The sequence below is a fragment of the Biomphalaria glabrata genome, chromosome 12, assembly GCF_947242115.1.
Source record: "Biomphalaria glabrata chromosome 12, xgBioGlab47.1, whole genome shotgun sequence".
Classification (NCBI taxonomy): Eukaryota; Metazoa; Mollusca; class Gastropoda; family Planorbidae; genus Biomphalaria; species Biomphalaria glabrata.
Genome location: NC_074722.1, coordinates 5,670,947 through 5,684,982, shown reverse-complemented (window position 1 = coordinate 5,684,982; position 14,036 = coordinate 5,670,947). Strand labels below are relative to the sequence as shown.

Sequence of the window (14,036 nt, the reverse complement as noted above, 5' to 3'; positions counted from 1 at the left end):
TGTTACTAAACACCATGACAAGTAAATTACAATATTCATTTCATAGTCATCTCTTTCTCAGTTCATTTCTTGTTGTAGTCAACTATTGGTATTTAGAAGCATGGTGATAGAACAGTGGCTTTTCAGCCAGTGTGCAGGCATGCAGATCTTGGCAAGAAGTCTTATCAGCTCCTATGGCTGCATTCGTTGGAGGAAAACTTTAAAGGGGTTGATCATTGTGCTGGCCACACAACACTCTTGTACTTAGGTGCACTAAACATCTGCTTCATAGATATCTTTGTATTGTAGGGCATTGTTTTAATCATAGTAACTGTAACAACTTATATACCTATATTATTGACTCCATTTAATGGAGCCTTTACAGTTGGACATGATCAAGACATAATTTTATTCACTTATTTTACGTAGGTTGTAACTGTTAAGTTATCTCACGACCCATTGTATCCCTATTATGACATTGACCTTGGTCTCCTTGATTTCTTCTGAAGCTGTCTCTTGATTAGCTGACCCTTGATGTTTGAAGTGCCCTCCAGTTACTGACACAGAACCCTTGGTCCCCAGACTATTTTTGTTTCTTGTTGCCCCATTGAACAAAGCCTATCTGTCAAGTGTTATTGCTGGCTCCAGTCTGACACACACACACACACGCACACACAGACAGTTGGAGGGAAAAAAAAGTACATGACAAAATAGTTAGCCTTTCAAACATTACAAGAATAGGTACACACTTCACTGAATGTTTTGTTTTTATTTTACATAAACTTCCAGCCCTTTCCCTCCAGCAGTTATCTGCATACTATTGTAGCATAGGAAGACAGTTTGGGAGGAATCAAAAGGTTAAGGTGGAGCTTGGTTTTTATTTAGGCTTCTTGTGAATATCTCAAGGAATAGTTACAAATTTGAGTAATGTCCTCATTCTAAATGTGCTATCTGCGTTTTCCCCTCATGTAACTGAATTATGTGGACTCACTTGACCAGAGGCTGGCATCTTGAAGTATATTGGGATTATGAGTGTGTAGCTTCTCCAGAGTATATGCTGGTCAACTACTTCACATTGTCCAACTAGCGTTTTTTATTCTGTTCAATGCTATGTAATCTCTGGTACTCTTAAAGGATAATTTTTATGGCCAGTATTATTCCCTTATTTTGACCTCACCCTTTCTTATTCCCCTACCACACCTGTTGACCTTTCAACAATTATACTATTACATGACTATTTACATTTGTAAGGAATCGACTAATGAGTGGTCACTAAGGTCACTTCTAAAGATTTAGAATGCCATATTTAGCTGGACCAGCCTGCGATATATACCTGGATTGGGAGTGTCTCTCCAAAGTATTGCTCCTCAGTCACATGAAAGTGTTCTATGAGATGATGTTACAAGGAGGCCAACAATAAGGTCAGCCCTTACTAATGACAAATTTTGCAAAGCCTGAAACTGGATGAAGTAATGCATACTTTCAACAAATCTTGGATCACTTGTGTGTGACTCTAGGCCTATACTAATCAGGGATGGGTGTAAGGTGGGAGGTGGAGCCTGATAGTGACCCTCTGACTAGGTTTCACAAGTGAATGGTTGTCTTGAGTGCCCCCTCCAGAGGCTACAAGGGCTTGGGAAAGAGGCAGACCCCCTTGCACAACTCAATGTCAATAGCTTCTTAGTTTTTCTAAGTTTATGTTTGCCAAATTTTAAACTGAAATCTAAGGGAGATAAATACAATCTAAGGGAGATAAATAAAATATTTGCTATTCTTGAGCTGTTACAGAATAGAGAGGTAATGGTAGATATAAAGACTATTAATTCATATTACACGCTAAAGAAGGGTATTAAGATCTCTACCCACCTGCATAGTCTATCAGATTAAAAAAAAATAAATTAAAAAGTAGTCTAATTATCATAAACTGATATTTACAATAGTCTTTAATATTTATTTTTTTATCCAGTTTACTGTATGTTATTGAACAAAGTTCACCGCATTACCAATCACATACACCAAACAATATATGTATAGTATATATAGTGTGTACATAGTTCTTTGTTGGCCAATGGACTGTTTTTTTTTAAGTGAATAATTATTAGGCATATTTTTGTGCTAAGAGATGAGACTTTCTTAATATCTCATTAGATGACTGATTAAAAAACATTACTTTCAAAGTTAACTGACATTTCCCATACAAAAGCTTCTATAACTAGTAGGATTTTTTTACTGCTTCCCATGAGTTTAATTTCTGCTGTATACGAAGGTATTATTAATTAACACTCTTGGTACAATCCTTTGAGCAAGGCTATACATTTCCCATTAAATTAGTGTGATCAAGTCCAACAACTCGGTAGGGGAAAGTTACTATTATAGCAAAGCACAAAGCCTCATAATTGACACATACACAACTAAACATTTATGCTCTAAATAATGCCAAATGTTGAATATAAAATGTAATAATTTTAAAGAAATTTTAACTGCATTTCGCAGGTTCTGTAATGGGAAATTGAAAATGAAAGGCCGTATTACTTCCCTTTTGAATGAGATACATCAAATGCCCTGCACAATTTTGTTTTTATTAGCAATGGTTTGCAAAAGTATCTGCCATTCTATGTGCATACTATTGACACAACTAATGTGTGTAATCCTAACATGATTTTGTTCTACCTCTTTCACTTTCTTCATACACTTGACAAATGCACAGGTTTTGTTTGGTATGCTGTAAATAGATAACCCAGGCAGAACATTTTTATTGTACATAAGGATATCGTCTCCCTTTGTAAATACATTTTCTATTGTTTCAATTCAAAGGTAAATGCAGTTCTTGATATGTTCTGTACAACATTGGAAGTTGATATATAAATATATTTAAAATAAATTATATTTCTTAATTTATTTCTTGCCTATTTTTTTTTTTTCAAATTTACATTCATTAATTTCATGCAAAATGTACAAAAACACTGCTGTTATTTATATGCAACAAGATTTTTAAAATCTAAACTCCTGGCATATTTTTTTTCTTCTAAGATATTATAATCCTATCTTATAAGCTGCAGAGGTTCTATCAAAACAAAATTTTTCTTTTCAGGAAATTGACTTTTGCTTAATTTTCTTCTTTACATTTTAGTATTATTTATTTATTTTATTGTATATTTTTTTTTAAATTAACAAATTTCTGTTTTGCAGTGTAAATTAAATCAAACCTGATCCAACAAATTTTATTTGGAATACAGTACATTTAGGAGTTGACACAATTTTCCTATTCAGTGTTTTGTTACTCTTGTGATGCCTATCAAGAAAAAAAAAGGGAAATAACTTGATAATTAATTTTTATTTTGAATAATTTCCGTTTGATATTAAGTTAAATTTTAAAAAAAATTGAAATTATAAGGTTTAATAGACAACTTTCACATGGTAAATGCAAATTATTTTGTAGACAGTTTGCTTGTAGGTGCACTAAACATCATCTACTCCATAGAAGGCTTGGTTCTGTGCCTGTTTTACCAAACAAAAAATGTTTGCATTTCAATTTTGTTTACTTCTTGTCAGTGTACAATTCATCCCTTATAAATATCTTTAAATTTTTTTTGGTCTCAGTTTTAGAAAAGACATTTTCTTTCTAGATAAGGAAGAATGTGGCCCCACTTGTGACCTTCAAATCTTGCCACCAGTTATGCAGATTGATTTTGCATCATATAATCACTAAATGAGAGTTTGAGTTCATCTGATCTAACTAAACATTTATTACTTCCACATGATGATACAATTTTCTTTTACATCTGCAAATTTGGAAACGAAGTTTATGAATAGTTCTAACTTGTGATGTATTGTTACTAGAACAGTCTGGCCTTGTCTTCAAGTCCAAATATTTTATGTACGGTAGCTATGGAGAGAGAGAACTGTGGCCTACATTTTTTGTCCTGTCTGACATAGTCACTAAAATAGTTGATTACCTGTAAGGTCTTTTTACTTGTATTAACTGAATATCAAAGTGAACATTTTCATCTCATGTATTCATATCGATTCATGTCTAGCAAAAACTGATTTTCTTTGTGATCAATATCTATTATATGAAAATATTTAGACTGAATCAACTCTTTTTGGACTGAATCAGCTTTTTTTTGGACTGAATCAGCTCTATTTAGACTGTTTGAAGTCATTTTTAGAATGAATCAACCTTTTTTTTTCTTTTAACTTAAAATATTGACATTTTAAAAAAGATTTGCCTCACAAAAATTATTTGCCAAGGGCATGATACCGGTAACTTAAGTTTAATTTAATATTCTATTTTAGGGCTAGGAATTAACTCAGTTTTTGAAGCCCCTTGGGAATGTTACATCGTCTGATCAGTGCACAAAGGCTTTCACCATTTGTAAAACTTGTCTCAAGTCTGTATCTTACTGCTCATCAAATTGCATCTGATAATTAGGGCTAGCTGTCCCAGCATGCATATAGGAACTTAACAATGTTTTCTTGAAACAAAAATGACACTAAGAAGTCTTAAAAAGTAACATTTCAATCCTATGAACTTGTTTCATCCAGCATTTATGTTACAGAGGATGGTTATGTAACATGATAGAGTCTCACATCTACATCTTGAAGGCAAGTCCTCTGGCTAGTGTTTAGCACATGCATCATCTTCATCATCAACCTCCATTTGAGTGAGGGCTTAAGACTCAATTATTCTCTTCTCCTGGACGTAGTGTATAGATGTCACCATACAGGTCGAGAGTTTGTGGTTACCCAGACCTAATAAATGACAGCAAATTGAATATTTTCATTGACGTCTTTAGCAAGCCTATTGTAAGATAAAGCTCAGAATACTGTAAAATGTAGGTCTAGAATTTGAACCAGGACTATGAAACATGTAACAATTTTGTAATTTTATTATTGTTCTTCTGTATGTTTGTTACCATGACAGTGAATAGTTTGTGTACAAAGGTAGCTAAGTGAGTATTTGTCAAAGGATAGAGTGATCTCCCATGGCCCTCATTCATAAATGTAAATGTGATCCACATGTCCCACTGGGGAGCCTGTGACCTTATTTTATTTTGTCAGGGAAAATTGTTAAATTATTGACACATACAAGATGGCAAATCTTCTAGATGATGTGATCTGCCCATACTCATTCATAATGTCATTTGAGAATGTCTTATAGCAAATGACATCTGCCTACATTTCATGGACAGTATGACATCAACACATCATGAATATAATTAAACACAGCTTACAGATCTGCTTACACATTATCATCTTATGTATATATATTATAAATGTAATTATTTATGAATTCTTCTTTCGTGTTTTGGAATAAACCTTTGTCTTTTGTCTCATGCAATTATTATGACAAATTAAATGGTCCATGAATGCAACCAGACAAAACTGCTTATTTTTATTTATTTGTGTATGTCTTTTTGTTCACTTATAGAAAAATCAAATCATTCAATGTTTTCTTGCATATTTAGTGTCTCTAAACAGTTCCAACTATTTTAACTTGATAATTTGTTTACCAAAGTCAATTTAGACCTTAAGCATAATTTTCTGCTTAAAAAATAATTAACAAAACTGAAATTTAGAATTATTTTGTAGAATCTTTGTGAAGAAGCTAAGTATTGAATTAAACTTGATAGAAAAAAATAGAATAAAAATTAGTAATAAGAGCCAATGACTACTTTTGGTATTTCCCAGTCAGTTTTAACAAACATTTAGTTCTTCCTTTGTGATAGAAGATGGCTTCGAAGTTCAATCTTTGCTTTGAAAAGCTGGCCGCACACCATGCATGGGTAGTTTGGGTCTGTTGCTGAGTAGCCATTTTTTGGTCAGCTTTTATTGTGATGTGTCTTCTTTGCTGATGGCAGATCTCTTTGTTCTGTATCTTGAAATACAGACATTCATGGCTTCACGCCACATGGAACAATCAAGAGCTAGCATTTCCTATTCATGGATGTCAATTTCACACTCTGTGAGGGAGCTTTCCAGCATACAACTCCCCACCAAAAAAAGTCGTTTGGGGAGGCTATTTTCAAGAATACAGACTACATAGTAGCCATGGATCATGGTTGATACCTATTTGCTGTGGCATGGATACTGTTCACCTGTGACTAAAATGTAGAGTGGAACTGGCAATGCTGTGATCGTGTGTCATTATGTGTCTGTTAATTTAAGGAATACTGGATTTGTTATTGTGAAATGCTGTTTAAATATCCACATAGTATAAAGAAAAATTACCTTCTGTAAAATTTTTTATTTTATATATATATATATATATATTAAATGTCTATGCAGCCCTCGATCTTCCTATCACAAAAGTAACATAAATCTGTTTTTAAAATGCAATAAGATGCAGTGAATCTATAATTTCTCCTCAAACAAATTCCTGTCTCTTTTCTTATAGATTACAGACATTACTTCAAAAGAGAGGATAATTATTTTCTGCTACTTTATTGTGTCAATCTAGTCATGCATGTTAATCTATGACTTTAACTCTGCTAAGACATTGGTTTTCCTGGCTGATTCTGGCAACCTATTCCATGCTATAATGGTTGAGGGGTCCCAAACAGAGGATACCTATTGTAATATTGATACTAAATAAGATAATTTTTGTTTCAAAGATTAAAGATATGCCTATGATACTGAGAAGACATGAGCACTGCTATTGTGGTTAAAGAAAAAGTTGTACGCAATAGTTTATGTTGTAAAATTTTAATTTCATAGCTTTACATCAACATGGCTTTTGTAATGATTACCTCCCCCCCCCCTCCAAAACACATGCACACACACACACACACAAGAGATGAAATTCTCTGTCTTGTCAATCATTCTAGTTCTCTGGACATCAGACTTTGTTTCCTCACATTACAGACTCAAGCTCGCCATCTGGACAAATAGATAAAAAAAAACATGGTTAAAATAGCTTTAGCTAAATTATCCAGCCAATGTGGCTGTGATTAAAAAGTTTATGGCAAACAAAAGAGAAAAATATAATTAAAAAAAAACCCAAAAAAACAGTTTTTAAATGTATACGTAGTCTTTGCAAATCTATCACTACCTGCCTCAAGAAGATTAAGTCTTTGTAATTAGTGATGAGACAAATTATGAAAACTAAATAAAAATATATGAAAACATTTGAATGTAACTGTAGAATAGGGAAAGCAATTAAATTTTTATTTCTCAAAATGTGTCTTTGTCAGTGCAATAGCCAGTGAAGTCTTAAAAGTCAAACTTGGTAGATGGCTGGACATTTCTTCCTCCAGTGACTTTTGGAATAAAGTTTTTATACAGGCTGTATCACACACACTGTCAGATGTTAACATTAAAAATAAACAAATAATGAATAAAACACATCAACTTCAAAATCACAATGTGTAATGCAGATAATGTACTTAGAGTGTGTCTTCTGCAGAGTTAGTTCCCTTAGACATCTGGTAGTAGCACAGAACCATCAAAGTCAAGTCAATTATTGATTAGAATTTTTTTTTAAATGTTGGATAGAACTAAATGTCGTCCACACAGACTGAAGAGTTACAACTTGCTTGGCCAAAACTCAGGGAAGCTCATGAAAAATTGTTATTCATTATTCAAAAGAAAAGACTTACATTTTCAAAACTTTGTCTTTGCCACCACTGACCACGCGTTGACCATCAGGACTCCAGTCTACTGCAAACACCTAAGTCAAAAGAGTTCAAGGTTCAAATAATATGTTACTGTCTTTAAAAGGCCTCACGCCTTTATTTAAAAAAAATGCAACAAGAAAGTCAACTTAATTAAATGAAGCTTAAATATAATATTTATTGGTGTTGTCTCCCTTTAAAATATGGCCGTGGGGGAAAAATTAAGTATTGGGAAAAAGGGGGATGGGGTATTTAGAATTTTTGAGTGAATAAAAGTTAATAGTTCTAGCAGTGTTCATAGTTTCAGCTTCTGTTTGCTCTCATGCTTCAATGAAGCAAGGACCAGATCTATTTCATTGGTGACCCTTATTCAGCTTGTAGAGCACTATGCTACACAATGGCAAACTGCGATGCTGCTGACCCCAAACATACTGGCTATCTATCTACACCAGTGACGCCCAACCTAATTCGACCCGCTGGCTGTTTTAATTTCCAACACTCGTCTCGAGGGCCACATGACCGAAAAGTTACAAACACAAAATAAAATGGATGGCTGCCTGGTCGTGCGGTTTGCACGCTGGACTGTTGTTCAGATTTATCGATGGTCCAGGGTTCAAACCCTGCCCACTCCCATCCCCCGTCGTCCTGCGGGAGGTTTGGACTAGGAAGTAATTATCTTCAACTTTGAAGGAACATCTGAAACATGTAAAACATTTTACAAACAAACAAATTGTTCTGAAACTATTTTGGTAGAAACTTCTGAATTTTATACTTAATTAATAGGTTATTTGACAATTATATTTTTTTATGAGTCAGAAAATAGCTTCATTTCTCTACTTAAAATGTGAGCAACAGTGTGGGTAGCTTTACCACCGACTCATTTTGTGGTCTCTAGTTAGTAAATATTACCATCGATCCTCCAATCTCCAGACAATCTTTTATTTGCTATTCAAACCAAGAGTGCCGCCATATTTATTTTATATTTTTTCCGTTTTTATGTTGTTGTTTAATTAAACAGCCACACGTTCTTTATCAAATAAATATAATGGCCTATTATCATGTTCAATAAATAAAAAAAAAAGTAAATATAGATTCACTTTTCGTGGTGGATTCCACATTCAGAGTCCCATTTTTTTTTTCCATAAACACACAAATGCTAAAGATGATTATACCAATCCATCAGAGAAAAAGTGAGGGCCCCAATGTAGGTAAAGATACATTTTTTCAACCTTTGTTGTTTTTTTTTTTGGGGGGGTGGGAGGGGATTTCTACACTTTGTGCCGATGTTTTGGCGGGCCAGATAAAATCATGTCGCTGGCCAGACCGCATTTTGGGCATCACTGATCTACACCATTCATCAAGGGGTCCTTTATGGCGACACTTGCATGGTTGCTGTACAGAGAAGGAATATGAGAGAATTTCTCCAGTGTGATCAGCCTTCAGCTTCGCCTCTGACCCGAGCGTCTTGGGATGTGAGCCACTGTATTAGGCATGTAAAGAGTGAGTTCAAACAGACAGATGGAGGGGACTTTCCAGAATCTTCGACTCAACTCACAGAACTATTACAAAGGGACACCATTACCTCATCAGCATGTCCAGGGAGGTCACCTAGAAGACTTTTGTCTTGCACTTTCCACACTTTCAAAGTTGAGTCCTTGCTGCCACTGACCAACAACCGACTGTCTGCTGACCAGGAGACCTGGTACACCATGTTCACATGACCCCTCAGAGTGGCCACAAACCTGAAGAGAACATGAACTATGACATCTGATTCTAAAATAATTTAGGGACTTTCCCTTCAGTTCATGTAAAAACTTTAAAAAAAATTTCTTAACATTTTGTTGAATAAGAAAAAAAAAAAAAACAAGCAAAAATAAAGATTCAATTTTTTTAAATAAAAGCTTTTTTAAGGGGAGGGAGGGGGGGGGGAAGAACCACAAAATCACTTAATATCTCAATACTGCATAAATAAGCTCTCTTTCTTCTTACTTCTAAAGAAGACAAAATTAATTAATTACCAAAAATCGATTAGCTAATGGCTAATTTTTATTATTGATTCATATATTGTCATCGACATTGAATAATTGTGCAAAATGTCAACGCGATCAGAGAATCGTGTACAAAATGTAATGAGGAAAATAACTCCTTGTACAGCAACTCAATAAGTAGCATTTATTTCTCTTTTTCAATACCAAATAAAATAATTAATAACAAATAATTAATTAACTACTTATTTTTTTTTTATTGATTTATGTTTTGTTAGGTACAACAAATAATTGTGTTAAGTTTCAGCTAGATTGGAGAATGGGTGTGGGAGAAATTATGAGTACATAAAATTGTACTAAACAGACAGAGTGAGTAGATATAAGCTTTGTAAAAAAACTTTATCTTTTATTTGTTCTTATCACTTACGCTCCAGTGAATCCATCCCATAATTTCACAAACTTGTCAAAAGATGCTGAGGCGATGAGCCTGGTGTCTGGTGAGAACTTGACCTCATTCACTGGTTTTTGGTGGCCAGTCATCCTGGCCACAGGCTTCTTGCTGTCTTCAGGTTTCCATAGGAACATGGTGGCATCATCGGAACCGGAAACGAGTCTCTCCATCCCTCCCTGTCAATGTAAATAATAGATGATGGACATAGCGCTAGACAAATCTATCATCTGTCATTCATGTTACAATCATGTTAATTGTTGACTTAACTCAGCTAAGTCGTTGGAGCCGTCATGGCTAACCGGTACAGCGCCTGGCTCCCAAACCGGAGGTCCCTTGCTCAAACCCTGGTAAAAACTGGGATTTTTTATTTTGGGATCTTTGACGCCTGCTTCCACCAAGCTCTAATGGGTACTTGACATAAGTTTGGAAAAAGTAAAGGCGGTTTGGTCGTAGTGCTGGCCACATGACACCCTCGTTAACCATAAGCCACAGAAACAGATGAAATTTACATCATCTGTCCTATAGATCGCAAGGTCTGAAAGGGGAACTTTAATTTACTTTAAGTTGTTGGTGTTCCTGGCTGATTCAGGCAACCCATTCCATGCTCTAATCAGAGAAAAAGGAGAACTTGTAGGCATTATAATATTTTTCGAACTTTAACCCAGAAAGGAAGAAACTCAAACATAGAACTATACCCATCACCCAGACCTGCCTCACCCTACCTGAGCTCCGCCTATGGCCAATGTGGACAGATAACGTTCTTTTGCTTTTCTGGACAACTCTTCAGCTGGAAATAAATAGGAAAAAAGAAAAATATAGAAGAGGTCACACAAGGGAGGTAATGACCACAAGAAAAACCAACAAAACAACAGCAATGTGCTTAAACATTCAGGGCAAGACAGCGAACGGGATCCTCCCATTAAATGGCAATGTTTGAGTCGTGGATGTGGCCAACTTCCTATTTAGTTTTCAACTTTAGCAGACGTGACTTTTTTTTCTTTTGGTACGAACACATATTTCATTTGAAAAAAAAATGTGGGTAGATTGATACGTGATTTTCCAATTCATAGAGAAGCCCTACCCCCCCCCCCCCCGTTACTACATAATACCAATGAAAGAATGATGTCAACCGATTTAGTCCAGAAGTATAGAGTTGAGTTTCTACTGCGACGACGTCAATGTTGCAGGTTTTAAACTCCGCTTACTGAATATAGCAACGGGCCTCTTATTTATTACGTAATATTTTGTTTCCTATAATGCTGCCTTGCTGACTTCAATTTTAACCGATCTGAATTGTAGATGGCTTTGTGTTGCCAGCATATCGTCTAGGTATATAGGGGAACTAACTCTGTGGAAGATAAACTCAACAGACACTATTTAAAAAAAAAAAGATTCAATACAAAATTTAATAATGAAAAAGTCGATTTCAGTAAAAGAAACCTATTAAAGTGTAAAACCATGATTTATATCAAGCCTGGGTCTGTCTCACTTGTAGCTGTACACAAGGACTAAAATAAAGTGAAGAGACAGTCGGGCTCCAGTTGTTCCCCCCCCCCCCCCATTTTTGTTTCATTCACCTTCATCGACATTACAATGATTAAATATACTTATATAAACTTTGATTCACTGTATATCATAACTGAACACAAAGTATAAAAACAGTCAAAATATAAAATAGACTTTCTTTTTAAAATAAAGGGTTATCTAAAGGGAAGAATCGTACATTTATAGCCATGTATCACTACTGTAAGATTTATTACCCTTAATCAATATTCAATTAAATAATAAAAAGTAAAAGTGTAAAAGTAAATTTTCCTTTTCAGACCTTAAGGTCTCTAGGCGGGCAGATGATCCGTTTCTGGGGGTGTCAATGGGGCCAGCACAACGACCAACCGCCTTTACTTTTCCCCAACTAATGCCAGGTACCCAATAGAGTGGAGGTGCCAAAAGATCCCGAAATTAAAAATCCCAGTCTTCGAAGACTGGGATTCGAACCCGCAACCCCGGTTAGAAAGCCAAGCGCTTTACTGCTCAGCCCCCTCGCCCGTACCAGTAATTATTTAAAAAAAAAATTGATTCATGTTTCGTTAGATCAAAAAACTGTAGGACACAGTTAGTGAGTTGATACAAGCTTTGTAATATATTGGTTAAATCTTTGACCCTTACCACAAGGGGAGATAAGCACACATACAAAGACAGTTTTGGTACAAGTGTTGCCTGATATCGACAAGTTATGTCAGCTCAAAGCACAGAATGAATTAGGCGCCACTTCAACCAATGTAAATACGGCAGACTACAGTTTTTGACCAAAGACAGCAGCAATGACGTCACTCCAATAATACAAGCAACAGACAAAACAAAAAACATGCCTTGGGGAGAAAGGAATCAAAACAACTTGAAGCAACATCGATATGTACCACGTGACCGGAAGACAAACACTGAGACCTTTGTTTATTTTATTTGATTCTTTCATAAAACTGATCATTGTTATTTTCGGCTCTTATTTTTGCCGCCATCCCTTTAGCGATGGGAGAGAGAGAGAGAGAGAAAGAGAGAGAGAGAGAGAGAAGTGGGGGGGGGATGAGATAAGGTCTAATAGAAGCCATGATGTAAGCATGATTTCGGTAAAATTTCTTCAAACGTTCACGCCCCAAGGCAATCAGACGATTCATTGGCCAAGGTCAAGGTAAGCCAGTCATCAAGGCCATTGCCAGCAGCGGTTCAAAGTACTTAAGAACCAAATGGTTCCAAGTTTGCATACAAAGCTGTGATTGGAACCAGGTGTATTCCCCCTGAGTACCCAGATTGTATGAATGCACAGCATGTCGTTGTGTTGGCCACACATCACTCAAGTGAAACAGGTTTGATTCATCCATAGCGTGGGTAGAAAAACGTTGGGCATTGTGCTAACCACACAACGCCTTCGTTATCTTCGTGACATCGACCTTCAATATCAGAACTGATGGTCTGAAGTGCATCACACAGACAATTGTAAATACAAACAGTAATAGCCTTAACGCTATCTACACTAGAACACAGACAGTTGTAAATACAAACAGTAATAGCCTTAACGCTATCTACACTAGAACACAGACAGTTGTAAATACAAACAGTAATAGCCTTAACGCTATCTACATTAGAACACAGACAGTTGTAAATACAAACAGTAATAGCCTTAACGCTATCTACACTAGAACTCCTTTGTGGCCGAAGGTGAGCACACTCCCTTCAACTCGAAGATGGCTGTGGAGAGGACTTGGAAAAGCCTCAGACAAGGCACGAGGAGGCTGGGTCTGTTGCTCTGCTGCCTACTTTTTTTTTCTTTTAAATTTAATTTTGTTCTTTGTGTTTTTTTTTTAAATTTTATTTTGTGCTTTGTTTTTTTTTAAATAATTTCATATTGTTCTTTGTTTTTTTTTATTATTTCATTTTGTTCTTTGTTGTTTTTTTTTTATTATTTCATTTTGTTCTGTTTTTTGTAATTTCCTTTAGTTATTTTTTTTTAATTTCATTTTGTTCTGTTTTTTGAAATTTCCTTTAGTTCTTTTTTTTTTAATTTCATTTTGTTCTTTGTTGAAAGCTGCCTTCAATGACTCGTTGCATGAGATACTCACGCCCCCAAGCCACGAGGAGCTAGCATTTCCCCAGTCAGGTGTAGGCTATTGGCACAACAAATGTTGATCCTATGTCTTATCTGCGTTTCTATTGACAAAACTAAACTAAAAATTTCAAACATAGATTTCGAGCGACCTTGACGGTATATTTCTGTCATCTGAGTATTATTGAACGCAACAAGTTGAATTAAAACTGCCAACATTTTATCCCAAACACACACACATATTAACGATATACAGTTGCCAAATGTTGTGGTTTATCAACTTTCACGCGAAAAGATCCAGGCCAGAAAACTGGAGCGACTTCTGATAAGACAGACCCCCAATGATTTAATACCCTTAGGTTGTGTGTGTGTGTGTGTGTGCCCTCGCAGATCACGTGATAAGGCCCCCA

At 35.5% G+C, this 14,036-nt stretch overlaps 1 protein-coding gene across 1 annotated transcript in view; it reads right to left on the bottom strand.

Moving 5' to 3' along the window:
• Nucleotides 1–6,668: 6,668 nt before the first annotated feature.
• LOC106066830 (notchless protein homolog 1-like) overlaps nucleotides 6,669–14,036 on the bottom strand; it is a 76,989-nt gene continuing 69,621 nt past the window's right edge. The window contains exons 10-14 of the mRNA XM_056005522.1: nucleotides 10,751–10,815; nucleotides 10,005–10,204; nucleotides 9,175–9,334; nucleotides 7,578–7,648; nucleotides 6,669–6,858 (exon numbers count right to left, since the gene is read on the bottom strand). Of these exons, the coding sequence (XP_055861497.1) occupies nucleotides 6,846–6,858; nucleotides 7,578–7,648; nucleotides 9,175–9,334; nucleotides 10,005–10,204; nucleotides 10,751–10,815 (509 nt within the window). The 3' untranslated portion in view covers nucleotides 6,669–6,845. The remainder of the gene's footprint in view (nucleotides 6,859–7,577; nucleotides 7,649–9,174; nucleotides 9,335–10,004; nucleotides 10,205–10,750; nucleotides 10,816–14,036) is intronic.